Raw genomic sequence first — 19,211 nt, forward strand, 5'->3', positions numbered from 1 at the left:
GCGATAAACAATTGCATAGTGCATTACATTCACAATGCATGTAATATGATTCCATAAATCACGATTAAGCCCAACAGGCGCATTGCACCCTCTGAGGAGGGTAGTTATTGATTTTGGGGTAACAATAGCGCTTGTACGGAGGTGTGAAAGTATGGGAAGTTTTATAATTGCCCGTTAAATGGTTTCTTTCAGGATAAATGTTTGATGTGAGTTTGATGCTTTTACTTCAGATGCTATTGAAGCGTTTGTGAAAGAAACGCGTTGTGAAAAGAAACCATACAACCATACAAGAATAAATAGTGTGATATAAAAGCGTGCTTCGTATTAATTATTTCATATTTGGTGTTCTTCATTTTCGCATATAAATTAAAAGTACAAGGTGGGCCAAAAGAAATCACCCTATTGGAAGATGCTCTCATTTTTGCAAATGGCCGCCAATGTCAAATCTGTTTTGACATTTGTGTACTGGACAGATGTAGAATACAAGTGAACAAGCCATGGAGCGATACAGTACCCAATAACGCGGAATAATCGTGTCAACTTTTTTGCGTAACAATTCGTCGCCGATTCCCCGGCCGTCCGACACTGACTGTGCAAACACTGCGCCGTTTGGCCACCAACCTTGAAGAGTATGGGACCACACGAGACGTTGCCAAGAGTGGCCGGCCCCGGAGCGCCCGTTCTCCCGAGAATATCGCCGCTGTTGCCGAGGATGTCGAGCTATCGCCGGAAACATGCTACGGGCACGGTGCACGCTATAGGGCCATGTTGACTGAGTTTTTTTCTGCCGCAATTGGACGAATTAGGACTGGAGAATATGTGGTTCCAACAGGACGGAGCAACGGCACACACTGCGCGAGCCACAACCGATAAGAAATGCCATAAAACGAGCCCGTATGGCAATCAATTGTGACGGCGCCCATTTGGCCGATATCATCTTCTCGACTTAACCAATAAAATTTTAAAGGTTCAAATAAACATAATCAAAAAACAGAATCGAAGTTTTTCATTTAGAAAAAAAATGAGAGCCAAACAACATCGGATGACTTCTTTTGGTCCACCTTGTACTTACTTGATTTATTATAGTTATTAGTAGTCAAGTTTTTTCTTTTTTTGAACTCCCTTATCTTATTATCCGATGCGGATATAATTTCCAACATTACTTACCAACAAAATAAATACTAATTATCCACTAAATTTTGTAAGCATGATCACCCTACTTAATGTTCATCTCGTGCCTCATAACCATGTATTATTTGCGCCCACGATCATGGTCATAGGCCATAGCGCAAGGATAATTAATTTTTATTGGCGACAGATGTGTTATTATATAGTTTATAGTGATTGGTTACGTCCACGTGTTTAGGAAGAATAAATTGATTAGATCCTTTGTATGATAGTAACCTACTTTAATATTTTAAGCTATTGCATTATTGCATAGCTTCTATCGCGGGCCTTGAGCGCGGGGACCGAATCCAGAAATTCCGTAACGAAAAAACCTCACGCTCCCCACTCCGACGGGCACGGAGTTGTGGCTTGAAGGTAAGCATGCAATAGCTTTACCGCGGCAGTCCCCGAGTGCCACACGTCTTTTTTTTGACACGCTTATAATAGCTTCACCTGTATGTTTGTATGTAACCGACTCCTATAGAGTCGAGTTAGATCTACTTTAAACGCATAGATTAATTCAAACTCTGTACACTTTTCAAGGGTTGGGTGACAATATAATTATTTCATGAGTATTTAATAAAGTTTAGATGTACATATTATGTTATTTAGGTGCAAATTCATTGTATCTATATTTAACTTGTGTTGTGTAAAAAAAATTACTACCGTACGGTACCTACCTACCAAGAAATCCGGGAATTGGATCAAGTTCGCGGTTATAAATAATATAAAATTTTGCTAGTTAATGTTGTTTAAAAATCTCTTGATTTCTACAAAAATAATATGTATTTTTATAAACAACCAAAATAATATTAGTTAATAGTAATAAACTTCTCTTATATATAATATGCAAAACTCCAGAGGCTCGTTATAAATTCTAGCTGTTTTTATTACACGAAATAGGCTCTAAAAATATCAAGACCTATTATTATTTAACGTCACTGTGGGGTTGGTCTGCCCAACCCTAAATAATTTACCCCATATAATACCCCGTCGTTTGCGATATGATACTCTATCGAAAACCTGTGTGGGGGTGTTTTATTATTATTAATAAATTGATGACGTAATTGATTAAAGTTTGCTATATTGAATTACTGAGTGCACGAAATGGTGCCAAAGTGTTCATATCCCATCCTTTTAATATGGTAAAAGTAATTTTAGTAATGTTTGTTGTTATGTTACGTAATATAATATACATGTTTAATAAAGCTAAAAAAAACACGATTCAGTTAGATAACTACTAACTAACTAACTTAAGTGGTCAAGCGCTTCCCTATTACCAATAAAAAAAATCATGAAATTATTGTATTGTCATCGATACTTGATAAGTGTACCAAGTTTGAATTACATTTATTAATTTAAATTGGGTCAAAATCGAGTCTAAAAGAGTCGATTACATACAAACATAAAATTTAAGCTTATAAAATCGTACATAAAAAGTAAAAACTATTCAATTAATTGTAATATATATCATAAAACAGTATTTTTCAGTAGGTACACAAACAACTACCAATAATAAACATTAAAAAGTTAGTTTTCTATTAACATTAAGGTTTTATTCAATTTAAATTCGAAGCAAGCAAGTACCAGGATAGCATAACCGAACAGGAGGTCAGAGAGGCTTACGTAACCGTTCCGATTGCAGCTCTTGGGAATACGCCAAAAAATAAACACATACATGTATAGGGGCTAATTAGGCACTGGAGCTTTGTCCATTACGCTAATTGCTGTAGTGGACCTCATTTGCTAATGTTCACGTGATTTATGGCCAATTTAACAACTGTAATAGAAGGTTGTATTACCTATAGGTATCATATCTATATTTATTATTTATACGTCTATGTTCCTATGTATTCATGTTTGACGGGTCAATTTGTTTCTCTTTAAGATACTTATTCTCCCCGTGTTATTAAAATGTTGTTAATAATATAATTTAAAACTTATGTAAAAAATGTATAAGTTCAAAGAGCCTTAGTACAGCGTTAAGGAATATACGGAAGATGAAAATCCATGGAGGGTTGTCGCGTAAGAACCACAGGACAGTTCTTTGGCATATTATGTAGGTAGTTAGATATAAGTTACATATTATGTAACATTATATTGTAATATTGGCATGATTTTAAAAGAGCAACTATGGATTTTCTTTTGCCGGATCTTTTCCATAGATACTGCTTTCCATTTGAAGTAAATGTTAAGAATATATAAAGACGATTCTAAAGTGCTTCTATAAGAAGCCTAATGTAATAAATAAATGTTTGAGTTTGAGTTTGAATGAATAAATTGCGTTTAAACCCGGTTAAAAACTTAATTAATTAACACAAGAAAATACTCACCATTTTTTTCACTAATTTCATGTTAAACGACTTTAAATTTATAGCGCAAGTGCAGCCGCGTGAATGAGCTAGCTGCATAAGCAACAAGCTAAAGCCAAAACCTATAAATTAGCCAAAGTTTCGGTCTAGTTATTAGTCCAATAATCTAATGGAAGACATTAAACTCAGTCGCTCCGGCACCAATTACATAAATGCGTCTGTGTAGATTATTCAAGTTCTAAAGCTTTGAGCTAGTTATTACCCCTTGGTTCGTTTGTGTTTATACATATAATCATCCTTCCTTTTAGCTCTAGTTTCAGTACTTCACAAATAATGTTGTGATAGGATAAACATTATAGGTACCTGCACAAACATATGTAGAAAATACAATTTAATTTAATTATAATCTATGTTTATAGCAATTTTCTTTGTAATCGGTTTTGAAGGTTGTCATTGAAAGACAAAAAATATTGCAGATTCAGTTTTTAATGTGTCCTATTAATTTCCTTCCCGTGAGAACAAAAAATACTTAATTGAAAGAAAGAAAGAAAATAAATTTATTGCAAAAAACACAGTCAACAACATTACAAAATTTATCTTAAGATTAGCAAACGGATACAGGCCTCAGCAAAAGCAAATTCGATCAATTAATTATGTATATCATACAACATAATATATTTGATCCATTTTAAAGAACGTCGTCAATTTCCTTTCCAATATGGGTTGAATAACCGGCAATAATTTTCACATTCGATAGAATTTTCAGTGAAACTTTTCAATTTCAATACATTTTGAAAGTTTCGGGCGCAGGTGACAAGTTGAAGCGGGTGGTCTTTAATCTACACATTTATATGGATTTAGTGATGTATGATGTTTATCGATGTAGCGTTTAAATAAGCTAGTAATGTATGTTTTTCTACAGTACGTCAAAAAAAGTTATCTACAGTATAGTTTGATACTTGCATCGTACAACGAATTATTTTAATGAATCATGAGAAAAAAAGAAATTTATTACAGACTGACCATAAGTCACGTTCCACCAAACTCACACCTCAATCATTTATACTCATTCAATATATTGAAAAACTTTACTAAGATTAGAAAGATTACATCTCTGGTTACTATTTTCCCTGCACTGAAATAAATTCTACAGCAAACTTACGCCAGACAATTGATATATATCTCACAAAATATTATATACGCTATGTGGATTTAGGTATGTATAAAGCACTCATAGCTCAAACATGTGAAGTGAATACAAATAAAATATCGACAACAGTTCGCACATCACTGCTTATTGTATTTCATACGCGATACTTTTTGAGTGACTGAGCATATGAAATTTTTCTTTGAAGTTGAATATTAAAGGCGTTAAAGGAAACTCGAGTTTGTGAGACATTCTGAACAGTTTTCGTGAAGTTCAACGTCTTTCAATTTATAAAATATTATATCAAAATATAATATTAAAGTTATGGATCGCGTTTAATTTCGTACTTTATAAAGGTAATCTTTATACAGGGTGTCCCACTGTTGGTATACTAAGCTCAAAGGCGGTTATAGTTTTGCATACGCTGAGTACGTAAAAAATACTTATAAAATTCCAAACGCAGTTTTTTTTTCAAATAGATGATTTTTAAAAACTTTATGTGTACACCCATAACAAGCAACCCGCCCAGCTTTGCTACCAGCACGTGAGCTATCGTTTAAGATTATGTTTTCATAGACAAAATGCTCACATTAGCGAGGCGGTATATGCCGGCTGCGCGAAGCTAGAGAAGAAAACATGGATTTTCAGGAAAAGCTTAGCAAAATTTTTTTGGTGTAATTTTGTTTTTTAAGTATTTTTTACGTGATCAGTGTATGCAAAACTACAAGTCCCTTCGCGCTTAGTATACCAATAGTGGGACACCCTGTATATAAAAATGAATCGCAAAATGTGTTGGTAAGCGCATAACTCGAGAACGGCTGAACCGATTTCGATAATTCTTTTTTTATTATATTCCTTGAACTACGAGGATGGTTCTTATGTAGAGAAAACGTAAACATGTACCACGGGCGAAGCCGGGGCGGACCGCTAGTGTGATTATAGAATTGACTTATCGGTGTAGAAAGTAATACTTTTTCTCTTGTATTTTATTTATTGGTTGAACATGTGTAATACATTCTGGATTGATCTCTGTGGATTAAGAATGAAGAATGACCGTCTGACCGATTACACTCGCTGTAGGCTGATCGAAATTTTGTATACAGTCAATGAATGTAATTTGTTAATTATAAGTTACCCGTATCCCAGTGATATGTAAAAATTTCAGAATGAGTGAAACTTCTCAATACACCAGAAAATAGTAAAACTCGTAAAAATCATAAATAGTAAAATGATATACCATAAAAACATTATTTCACGTAGAATAAAATTTTATTTCTTATGCATACTTATTTTGATATAGAGTGAACTACGTCTAAAACTGAATAAAATAAAATTACCTACGTCTTTGTATCGTATAGGATTTATCCTAAAGACCAAACGTAAACAATAAACACGTAGACTTTGTCTTGCAAGCTCTTCTTTCGCGTCGTATCCAATTTTTGTATAATATAGCAAAAGCACAGATAACATAATACGTAGTGAGTCTTGTTTTAAAGCGAGTGAAGCCACGTGCGGAAAGATAATAAAATACATATAATGAAACTATTAAAGTTAGTTATTGTAATTCAAAGCATAAAACGATGCAGTTATGACAGTTAGGCCCTTCGCTCATGGAGCTACTCAAAAAGAACTAGTCACAAACTCAAATTACTAACGAGTTGCCTGAGCGTCACAACTCACAGCCCATACATGTTCTATGGAGATTCGCACACGACGCGACTAGTTACTAACTGGTGAGTAACGCGTTAGCAACCAATCACGCGCGACGCGTCGTGCCGGTCTCCACGCTACTGGTTTCCCGATTTTCCTTGCTTTTTATGATAAAAATGAACGAGCAAACATTGACAAGTGACTGAAACCTTATAAAGTTATAACTTGAGTAGCGTTGTATGCGAGATACAATTTGTAACTGGTTTGTAATCGTAATTACTGATTAGTTCAGTCATTTTTGAATAGCTCCATGAGCGAAGGGCCTTAAGCAACTGCAGTGATGGGAGTTGGGAAACTTGCAAATGTATGCGAAATAGTCTGCCAATCTGTTGGCTTTAAATGACTAAAACGGATAATGAAAGTTTCCTTATTTGTTATACTTTAGCCGGTTTAGCGTACTGCGTATTGTTATGACCGATTTGGTTTATTTTATGCGTGTAAACATCGATGCTGTATGTATATAATACTAGCGGTCCGCCCCGGCTTCGCCCGTGGTACATATTTACGTTTTCTCTACATAAGAACCATCCTCGTACTTCAAGGAATATAATAAAAAAAGAATTATCGAAATCGGTTCAGCCGTTCTCGAGTTATGCGCTTACCAACACATTTTGCGATTCATTTTTATATATAAGAAGAAGACTAGCGGTCCGCCCCGGCTTCGCCCGTGGTGTATATTTATGTTTTCTCTACATAAAAACCATCCTCGTACTTCAAGGAATATAATAAAAAAAGAATTATCTGAATCGGTTAAGCCGTTCTCGAGTTATGCGCTTACCAACACATTTTGCGATTCATTTTTATATATAAGAAGATTAAACGGCACAAAATAAATCTATTCTGAAATATATCTTGTAACATACAAAAGGTACAGTACCCCTACCATGAGTTGACATAGTTAAATCGTCTGACGTAACTACAATAGTAAACGTGAATAGTTCACGAGATTATTTTCCGTGAATGACGTATCTATCATCGAATAGTTATAAACTATGACATATGTCAAAATTAGAACTCATGGTGCAAAAATTGTATGGTTACTACAGCGAGTGTAGTATAGTTTACTATACGTTATCTACTGTAGTATACTATAATGCACCTCATGGTAGGCTTTTTAGTTCTAATACGGCACACTAGGGGGCGCTGTACGAAATTTCATACAAACCGCTTACTACAATCGCTAGCGAGTATCGTGTGCGTAAACTCATGGTAGACCTACTGGTACACGGAAGTAGTGCTTATTTTCAGACAACCTTCTATAAAATATATCGTGTTTCGAGGAATAAGGGGACACTTGAGAGAGAGATTTGCTACTGCATCTTTTACGTATTCTATTTTTATATTTCTGTAATTTTAAACTATGTATATCTATATTACATTTGCTTCATTTTATCTATTGATTATTATATAGCCAGCGATTATTATACATTATAACTTAGTTTAAATGAAAAATTTCATTAAAAACGTTTACATTACTGGAACATATAAATCACTGTCCATATAATAAGCCTATATTTATGTTCTAAGCTCACAAGGGCATGTCAGGGACAAATCACTACATAGTATAAAACAAAGTCGCTTTCCCTGTCCCTATGTCCCTATGTCCCTATGTCCCTTTGTACGCTTAAATCTTTGAAACTACGCAACGGATTTTGATGCGGTTTTTTTTAATAGATAGAGTGATTCAAGAGGAAGGTTTATATGTATAATAAGATCCATTAAGTAGTGGAGAAGTACTTTTATTTTTGAGGTTTCTAATGTGATGTCGTAAAAAATTACATTTATTCCGCTTACATTGCAAACGCAGGCTGAACCCTACGAGTTTTATCAAAATAATGTACTAAGTATTATACACATTGAAAAGGTCTACAGAAAAGTCCGCGATGGTATATGTCTATCTCTTATGGATAACCCACAATAACTTTTTTTTGTCATTTACTTTTTACGACAAATAATGGCTAATTTTCGAAGCGATTTTAACCAATACAGCATTAATCCTTATCCAATTAAATACCATGGATACATTGTTCATTTAATATAGATCTATATGGCCCTTTACACCGTATGATTTAAGTGAATATTTTCGAAGATATTACAGATTTAAAAATTGCAGGACGTAGCGTTTGCGGCCGCCCGGCTATGTATTAGACCGGGAGATACTGACACAAAATTTCGAGTCATTTGTAACAAGGATGGCGGTTCTACAGGGGTCTTAGTACGCAATGACAAAAAGAAAAATGATGGTGTGAACGCTGGTACCGGTGTCTTAGTCGCGTGGGCGTTTGTCGAACTCGTCGGAAAAATAGCGAAAGTCAAACGATTTGTAACACAAAAATTTTAGAATTTACCGATAGCCCATAAAAAAGTGGTAGGCGGTAGTGTCATGCCATACTTTTCCGGTGTGACTTACAGCCCGCCATACCGACGCGAATGTGTTGATTTAAATAAAACAATCATTCAACCATTTGTACCAGGCTAACTTTTGCACAGGTAACTATCGTCGTGCAGCCATTTACGAAAATCGCCATGCCATACTTTTCGGACGATTCCAAATGGTCGCCATACCGCCGAAAATCTGCAAAAAATTTTTATTTCGCCAAACTTTTTGTACCAGTATTGCATTTGGATTTTTGGAGAGTATTTGATAAAATGTGACCATTATTATATTTGCCATACTTCTAGTAGGGGGAAAAAGTGCTGTTATACTTGAAAACTTAATTTATTATTAATTTATATAAGTGAGGATTTCCAACACTTAGATCTTTGAAATTTTGTATTTATATTTGTTGATCCTCAAACTTACAGGAAAAATAAGTGCCATACTGTTACAAATCGTTTGACTTTCGCTATTTTCCGACGAGTTCGACTAACGCCCACGCGACTAAGCCGCCGGTACCAGCGTTCACGCCATCGTTTTTCTTTTTGTCATTGCGTACTAAGACCCCTGTAGAACCGCCATCCTGTTACAAATGACTCGAAATTTTGTGTCAGTATCTCCCGGTCTATATTTTATACCCGTGCGATGCCGGAGGCCGGAGCGGGCCGCTATATTTTTATACCTATACAACGTTCACAATTTTTCTGTAGTGTATTTAGTATCAGCATTGCACCCGTGCGAAGCCGGGGCGGGTCGCTAGTAATGTATATAAAAGAGCTTGTTGGCACGCAATGGATCGTGTTCTATGGTAACCACGACGCTTTTCGAGTTTTCTGTGTGTATAACAATTGAAATGTTAGATTATATTTGAATTGTTATGAAGCTATGCTTATCATGTTTAAATACGTTTAACTATAATTAACAGATAAAACAAATGTTTATGAATGTGAAGTATGGATGGATAAAAATAAACATATCTATGTATCTACGAGTTATATCTGTACATTGTGGTTGTACTGTCTTTAAAATGTTTGGTATAAAAGCTAAATGCTGTCGGATACTTTTATATTACTTTACGCAAAATTGTTATAATTAGGCATACCTAAGATTAAAAGTGCCCCGCGGTTTTACCCGCATTGTTCCGCTCCTGTTGGTCTTAGCGTAATGATATATAGCTTATAGCCTTCCTCGATAAATGGGCCATCTTACACTAAAATAAATTTTCAAATCGGACCAATAGTTCCTGATATTTGCTTGTTCAGCCAACCAAACATACTCTTCAGCTTTAGCATATTCGTTTAGTTTGAGGAGTCAAGGTAATAGTAGAGCTAGCTTTCAAGACTGATTGACAGTACTCAGCCATCACGCGATGTGTCGTGAGTAGGGGCTAGAGGCAAGTGTAGGGGCACTTGATGTATGCTATTTACATTATTATGTGATTTGTTGTGAAAAGTGATAGTTTGAGTATGGCGAATTGAAAACCAATAAGTAGGTAGGTATAATAAAAATATATCGCATTATAAATCCAAACCAGAAATAACGTACACCATTAAAAGCTGCTGGTGATGTTTTCTTCTGCTATAAAATATAAAGTATAATGACGTCGTATCGTTCGCGTCTTATTTAAGTTTAAAAAGTCAATCTCATAGGTAATATCGTAGGAATGAACATTCTCTCCCGCGATGTAACTTTAGCATTTCGCATAAATTGTGTTTCACATAAGTGCACGTAGGTACTCAACTTATTACGTATTATATTATACATTAAATGTTGTAAGGCGGATTCACACAGAGCGAGCAACCTCGCGAACACAGCTCGCGAAGCATTTTCACACACGTAAACACTTCTTAAGGTGATGAATTAATTTTTCTAACATTTACGGCCCTTTTTAAACCTTCGTAATTTTTATATTATTAAAGTTGTCGTGATGAAAATTCTTGACAAGAAAGTTCAATAGTAACACAATACGTCTACCGTTTTAGAAACATGATTCCATGATATTTTCTCGATAGAAAAAAAATACAAAGTTCTCATTGTTATTTTTTTATAATCTCTGGCATCTTCAAAATAACAAACGTAAAGTTACGACTTTTTGGATATTAACTATAAAATATACAACCGTCAATATACGTCTACCGATTTAGAATTTTGAAATGTGCGATGGTTTTGAAATAAACAAGAAATACTTGAAATTAGCGCGCGACCAGCCAATATAGCGAGAGCCGCCCTGTACCTTCCTACCCCGATCGCTGCACGAGTCATTCCCGCTACGGCCGTCACACGGGGAACTTGTGTCGCTCGCGCAATCGTAAAAAAGGGTGACAACACGATAAGACAAAATGAGACAAATGGGGACAATAAAGAAAATAAGAAGAAGAAACATAAAGGTTGGAGGAAAAAGAATGCTTACAATTGGAACAAATTAATGAAGTAAGTTGGTTTTATTTTAAATTTGATGATAATTGTATTATAGACGATGTTTGATATGTACCCCTGTTTTAAGTACATAACGAATGTGTAAGATATTTTCATTTATAGCATAGATAATCTTTTCAGAAATCCGGAATCTAGAAGGAAAATAAACCCACTGATTGTTCACAATGTGAACCCACTCCTTCGTAAGTACCTTTATTCAGTCAAAAATGTATGTTATCAACGTTCTACTGGTTTTATCGCATGATTCCATTTTTAGCAAAAAGCAACAAAGTGCAAAGAAATAAAAAATCATGGTGAACTTAGTGGAAGTATGGCGGACATAATATGGAACAGGAGCTCATTGGAGTAGTATTATATTTAAAAAAAATACGAAATAATTTCAAGAATTACATTTCTTAGAAGGTGGTAGGTAAGTATGTTGTATAAAGAATTTGATGTTGATATTTATTTCATTTATACTTACTACACCTGTGCGGGAAATTGCTTAGTAATAAAACAGGTTTATATTCATATTTACATAGTAATGTGAGTTTTCATTTCGAAAAATTTTGTGTAAGTATATTAAATTGAGTTCCTGGGTGATCTGGAAACACAATTGGGCCCGGAAGATGGCGCTGCAGTCACTCCTCCTAATGACATGAACCGATTTGAATGAATATTTGTGTGCACATTTCATTTTTGTGGGATGATTGGTTGATTCGCTTTCACATTAGCTAATATTATGTATTTTTGTTGTTAGAAAGTAAACTTAATTTAATGTTTATAATACATTATTATTGGTATAAATAAGCCAGTGTTCGTCTCACATTGCTGTACCTGCCTACCTACCCTACCAGGGCCTAACTTTGTTCTGGCTATTTTATTTTGATTATTTGTAATGAATAATTACAATTATAATAGAGTGCAAAAAATAAATACATGCGTCAATATTTTATTTTGTGTTTTTTTTTAAACAATTTTTTTATTTAAAAAAATATCATTCCGACCGCGGCTTTGCCCGCGTGGAATTAGGTTATATCGTGAATCCTGTTTTATCCCACAGAAGTGTTCAGTTCGGATAAAAAGTATCCTATGTGTAAATCCAGGCAATTAGCTATATTTTATCAAAATTGGTAATGTAGTCTTGACGTGATTAAGTAACAACTAACAAAAAAATATACAAATTAACATCCAAAGTTTCGCATCAGTTTTACTGTATTAGTGATATCTTCCACTCTTGACTTTGACTGAGAAGAATTAGGGTTTATAACTTCTTTCAGAAATAGTACCTTTCATTTCTGGGCATGATGTAATATCTACGTCAGCATCAAATTCTATCTAAATCAATTCAGTAGTCCGCGTTATTGAGTACCATTTCATTTTTTCAGAGTAACAATATTTTTTGTTATTTTAAAGATTATTTATAACCTGTATTATTTTGTAATAAAGTAAACATTACGAAATAATAATAATTATTAATAATGTCTAAGTAGTTGTTGGAAAGAAGATTATTTGTTTATAAGCAAGAAAATAAAACCAATAAATCAACAATTGAATAAATGTATAACAATATTATAACTGTATGACGACTCCATACATGTTTGTCCCGAGTCGGCCAGCGGCAGCGCGGCGAGTTTGCAAGAATGACTTCGCGCACACCGGCGTTCGCGATAGCGAGCTATTAGACTCCGCCCGCCAAGCAGTGGATTTTTTTTTGTGTATCGTCTTAAGACGAACAGATTTTATTCAAACTTTGTACACTTATCAATGCGGGTGAAGTGATTCGGGACAGTTTGTCATTCTAGCCGAGCCATTTCCACATAGACAGCGCGACTTCGCGCAGACAATACTTCGCGAGGCTGCTCGCTCTGTGTGGACACGCCTATTGAACATTAAACGTCATTACGCTACGAAGTTTGGGCTTTGTTCGGGAAATACTGCTCGAATGCTGTTCTTGACGAGCTCATTAAAGTTTTTCAATAAGTTTGCAGGGAAGATTTGAAGGGCTCTAGTTTGTCGATGGCTAAAATTATATATTGTTTTGAAAATCTTTAGATTTGACGTGTGATTTTATTAGATCATCGTCGTATAGAATAATTTTTATAACAATTATTAAATTAATAAGCTGATCAATTTATATTCACCTATCTTTGTTGTAAAATGTCTGATTAATTAAAAGCAATAAAGAGATTTAAATTCGGTCTTCCATTTCTAAATATTAACGCGTAATAGCGTGTGATATAATACAAAATTAAAAAAAAAAATGCTTGTAGCCAATGTAATAATGTCTTAAAGTACTTTTTCAAACGTAATTTAAAGATATCAATAAACCATTCGTTTTCAATCAGCCATATCAACGCTTTTGGTTTGTTCGAAGTTTCCATATCGTTACACATTTAATAAACAATCGCCGCACTTTCTGTCTGATTGAGTACAAGTGATTAATCAGTAACGGTCGAGTGCACAACCCGCGAGTGGTTCCGTTGGCCGACAGACGACACCTGTTAACAAGTGGGAGTTTGGTTGCTAGGCAACGGAAGGTGTAAGACAAGTTATAATAATAAATAAAAAATAGAAAAGCGCTAGAGGAGTTCTAGTTGAATTAATTAATGTTGAGGGGAAAGCAACTGAAACATAAGGCAATTTTTTTCGAATTGAAACTGTCTTTACCGGGCTCTTCCTTGTTTTTTAGCTATCAATTACGACATTTCACATAAGACATCTCTGAGGGTAAAATAAATACCTACTAATATACGAATACATTCGACTTAATAACAGTAAATGTGGTAAAGAATGTTATTGCATCTAATAAAATAAAGAAATTCTTTCATTTGTCACCCGAGACCGTACTTAATTTATATTTTTCATATAAGTATTTTGCTAAAAGCATATTCGTTTCATTAGTAAATACGCTAAAAGGAATAGTCAAATCTTACGCGCCACTTCAGCTCAAAAAGTTTTTACCGTATAAAAGATTTTCACATAACAAATTAAAGTTTTCAGTATAATACTGAAATAATATTTCGCTCAGACGTTGCATACTTAACGAGGTGCATGGAGAACGCCGAATTATGTTTACTTTGTGAATATGCCCGGGGCCTGGACAGTGACGTAGTCTGTAGTCTTTGAGGCCCTTGCAAATCATACTCTTAGGGATTTTAAATTCAACGAAGAAAGATTTATTCTTTGCAAAATGATTTTATATGTCTACCTTCAACAATAAAATAATAATCGACTCAAAATAATAATTAACACAACTAGACACAACCAATAACGACTGTTACGTCCGAGAGCCCAACGCAAAGTGTGTCAAATCAGCTGTTCAATTCATTTTTATAACCACCCCCTTGGTTTGGGTTGCCAGTTGAGGATTTGTTTCTAACAATACAATTATTCTACGTATACAAAAAAATAATATAATATGGTCATACAGAAATGCTTAGTTGACGATCTCTTTTATGGGAAAGTTTTAAATACGTCTTTTATGTTGAACGGCGGATGAAACAGTATTATTTTTATTGTTCTTTTTAGCAGTTCTCTCGTAATGGAGAATCGTGCCTTTTACCAGCAAATTAATCACTCCTCTTTGAACTAAAGATACATTACTTATTGTGTGTAAAATTAGTGTCCTTTACCTTTTAATATGGCATTACGTTGGCAGGTTGAGGCCCTGCTTTTCCTAAGGCCCCGTAGAGTTTTGGGGCACTTTTGTGATTTTAGCGCTTGAGGCAATGTTGCCCTATTAACTAAAAGTTAGGAATATTTTATAGCCACTTGCGAACGTATTATGATAGACTGACGAAAAACAACAACTGTTTTAAAAGTGTAGTTTTTGAAAGAGAAGAAAAGCGCTTTTAAAAGGAACGTAAAGAAATTGTTAAAAGTATTATAAAGGCTAACCGTCTTTGAAATTAAATATGTATCGATACTAAAGCTAACAGCTGTCCCGAAGGACACTATAGACTATAGAGCACTTTTAGGGGTTTGTGAAAAACTCGAAAGTTGATTCTTTTGTCACCTTTAAGTTTATAGGATTTTAAACTGAATATAACTGAAATAATATTTTTTTTTAAGGTATTAGTTATAAGAGTCGGTACTGAATTCTGATATATAAAACTGACCAGTTTGTTTGTTTGCTTGAATCCGGTAATCACATCAACTACTGGTCCGTTTAAAATATAATGTGGTAGATAGCATTAATAAGGCTATAGGCGATATATCATCATGGTAAGACCAACACTAGTGGTGCAGCAATAAAGAATGCGGTTGGATCTGAGATCAATTTAGTTGATAACAAAATTGTGTTGACAAATAAACATCGGTCATTCTCGAACGCACCTTTTTTCTCCAATGACAAATTTTCGATCGATTCAATGACATGCCCCGTCAAATTACACATTACGTCAATTACGCGGTAACCGTAGCCGACGTTACGCAACTCAACGCGTGTCTGTCAAGTTTAATTACGATTTTATATTGATTCGTGTAACCCACTTTTGTAATTGAAATATGAAACTCGAAAACAATATTTTTAATTGCGTTGCGAGCGAGCAGCGTCTTACGGTTCCGTAGTAGGGTTTCTTGTCGGAGTTTAAAATTGGATTATTAATTTCATTAATTATTATCAAGGAAACGGCGAAAATTGTGGCTTTTGTTACTCGTTATGTGTAAAGTTGGACGAGGGTTAAAGTATAATTTTTGATTTAATTGATGGGATTATTTCTACTTACACAATTTATGCATCTGTGTATGAAAACCTGTGATGAAAACAGATCAGCATCTTTATATCATGTAGCATAGATAAGGATATCCGTAGATAAGGTTTAAAGCTAAGCGGAAAATATAGAAAACGTTGGTTGGTGACTTTGCAAATAAAAAGTTATTCAAAACGTTCGTTTTATATGAAAACTCAGCGCGTGACAATCACTTTGTGGACATACCCGCATGTGTAAATAAATTTAGACTGCATTTCATTCGCAACATTCGCGCGAGTAGGACGTGTCACTGTATTAAAAGTTTGGCTACAGTTCAACGGAATTGGATGGTGTTTTTTTTAACTGTTGTCTTTTTAGTTTTAGTTGCTGAAGTTTCTATTAAAGGAAACAAGATAAGTTTTGAAATTTAAATAAAAATATATTCTTAATTATTTATACATATTTGTAGTTTAAATCAATGTTAATCTATGATATTTATGGCCAGCCTTATCTGTGATCCTGCTTATATTAAGACATTGATTTGTTAATCATGTTCTAATCGTGACTAGGTGTACCTTATAGCAATAATACGAATAAGTTTCATTGCTAATGCAATATATTGTTTATGTTCTTCTATATTCGTATTTCTTTCTAATTTCTGTGATATTTTGTCCATACAATTTTACATTCCAATAGTTGCTCATGTTTTTCTTTACACATTTTTCACAAGAGCGTTTACGAGCAATCCAATACGCGTCTTGGTTAGATTCTCTCGCACACAATCCGTCGCCGCTGTTTAAATATTTCAAAGTCCAGACCGTCCCCCGCCGGGCAATCGATAGGGGTGGTGTCCCCAACAGGTTCGCAGTTTTTTCCCTTTTGCATCCGTATTAATGAGAAATGGTTTTGCCGCTAGGTTAGCTTAGAGCGGAATTGTGCTTGCGACGTAGGTCGTTGAATGGGTGGATGGTGCAATGTTATGGTTGTAGAATGTTTTAATATAGCTTATAAGGTGCGTAGCGTTATAACTTATAAGGTATTTGGTAATCGTGGTAAGGGAAGGTATTGTTGAAAAGAAAAGGTTGCAAGGTAGGATTAGTGTTGGATAGTTCAGAAATTAATATACATAGATATGGTTCAATAGATTATTATGTGAATGGATACACAAATTCAGTAAAATACAGATTGTTAATAATTGTTATAAAACATAGACGTGCTTATAGCATTGGAGCCATTATCTATTAATGTTTTTTTGTTCCCGGAAAAGTTATTTTTATTCATTTCTTCGACTAGGTGTTTGAAATATTAAATTCATAAAAATAAATATTTAATCATTTTATCTTTAAACAGGAGAATTATAAATTCTCAATTTAACCGTCTATTCATATTTTAAATCACTGTTCAGTGATCGCTATAGCGACGACATTTTCATATTCTGTCCATTCTTTTGTTGCGAGCCGGCGAACACCGATTGAGCTATGCCACCATCTAGTGTTAGCTATTTTACTTTTTATTTTAGCGCATAACTATCGAGAAATGTTGGAATTATTCCAATAAAGATTTGCAGAGATTTTTAACCATAAAATCTAGATATAAATAAGATTTAGAATTGATTAAAGCGATTTCAATACCTACTTAAAGTAATAAAATTCGAACTTAAGCCTAGAGAATTAAACAATTCCTCTTTATTTGCAGGTTGATTAAAACAGCAAAGCACAGTATATAAATTGAGATATAACCACAATATTGTTTATAAGCTACTTCTTAGCAAACTCGGATGACCGAAGACAAACTTGAAGCCGTTGGCAAACTTTTATATTGGAAAATAGTGAGTTTGGAACGGACTTTTTGTTTTATGATCCTTGATTCGCCGTGCCTTGTTTAAGAGTTCATTTCTTTCGAACGAACTTTTACTAAGACCCTTGCGTAAAAGACTTTTATGTTAAACTGGATGGAACAACCCTCTAATAAAAGGGATTCTCGTAATATTATTTTATAGTACATTTATAATCTTAAGACACAGTGTGCGTGTTTGTGAAATTCCATATATGGCAAACATAAAAATCGTGCCCAAAGTAATTTAAGACTACCTTCAATCAAACAAAACAAAACTGTTTTAAACTAACTCTAATTGAATTTGTTGTGAAATTCAATTATTTTGTTTTATACTTTCAAGCATTAAAAAGGTGCGCTCTTCACGGGTTTTCCGGAGAAACCTTAGACTGAAGTATCATCCGCCGCAGCTCTGAGGGTCCTTAAGAATAAACTACAATAATAATCCTCGGTGTTCTAGACCCTGTGTTTAAGTTATTTGCGCTTTGTTGAAAAATGCATTAGACGACAAAAATAGATTTAAAGTAATATTTTTTACATTAATTTCATAATTAAATTTTTTAGTAAAAACAGATCCTTGTTTCGCTCTTTCACATTTGTAATATTGCGTGATAGTTTCACAATTATTGTATTAGTAATTTACAAAATTTCATTTCATACTTGAAGCAAAATAAAATGTAACTTGTTCATTCTACGTAAAACAGAAATCAGTGCGAAATTTTAAACAAAAGCCATATTTAACCTTAATTTGTTTGATAATAAACGTTAACAGTGGATTTTGGGTTTAAAACTTCCACGTTCACGCGTCGACGTTGTTCATCGTAGCGGAAATTATTTAGCAAAGTTAGACTGACCACTGACCAGTGAGCACGGACGGTAGGTATATTTACCTGGGCTTAACCTGTCCCTATATTAAGGATAACCAGGATACATTTTAACGTTAAGTTACCATAAACGTAAATTTTGTTTATTCCCTTTGGTAATTGTCCCAAATTCATTGTTAGGAGTAGTAACGATATACGCAGTAGTATGATAGTATAAATAGAAAGTTATAATAGTACTACGTATTTGCAAATTGTCGTATTCAAAGTACTAGGCGAACATGAAACACGAAGCGATTCATATGGTGGCTCGACGTTCTCACGCTCTGCAGTCGCAAATAGGAGGACTGTAACAGCGCCGAACCGTAGATCAATACGTATCTATAAAATATGGCGAGTGCTTGAATTTAAATGAGATAACGGTATGATAAGCCGCGAGATGTATGTAGGGAAATGTACAAATTACCACCGTTTAATTGGTAGCGCGGTTACGAAAGGTTTTAAAGACATCTATTTATTATGCTGGTGTATCTTGAAAAAATAGTACCTAGTAGAATTCAATAACGTTTCTCTAATTACGTCAAAACTACTTAATTTATTTTCTTCTAACTATGTATAAATTTTTATAGTGGTCACGAAAAACAAATGAGCTTTTTTAGCCGAGTATTTTTTTATTTCTTATTAATTTTCGAAATTTAACAGTAACTACGTTATTTGTTTCCTTTCCATTTTAGT

At 34.2% G+C, this 19,211-nt stretch overlaps 2 protein-coding genes across 5 annotated transcripts in view; both read left to right on the top strand.

The window, feature by feature from the left end:
* Fak (protein tyrosine kinase 2 Fak) overlaps positions 1-19,211 on the top strand; it is a 170,458-nt gene that overhangs the window by 39,977 nt on the left and 111,270 nt on the right. The window lies entirely within an intron of this gene.
* LOC149897512 (uncharacterized) lies at positions 9,505-12,848 on the top strand. The gene is made up of 4 exons (XM_090116478.1): positions 9,505-9,521; positions 10,910-11,143; positions 11,270-11,331; positions 11,406-12,848. The coding sequence occupies exons 1-4, from the start codon at positions 9,505-9,507 to the stop codon at positions 11,444-11,446; spliced, it is 354 nt and encodes a 117-aa protein (XP_089972604.1). The 3' UTR covers positions 11,447-12,848.

The sequence above is a fragment of the Colias eurytheme genome, chromosome 25 (assembly GCF_061535395.1).
Source record: "Colias eurytheme isolate Ceu_HAF_F1 chromosome 25, ilColEury1 Martin Lab GWU primary, whole genome shotgun sequence".
NCBI classification, from domain to species: Eukaryota; Metazoa; Arthropoda; class Insecta; order Lepidoptera; family Pieridae; genus Colias; species Colias eurytheme.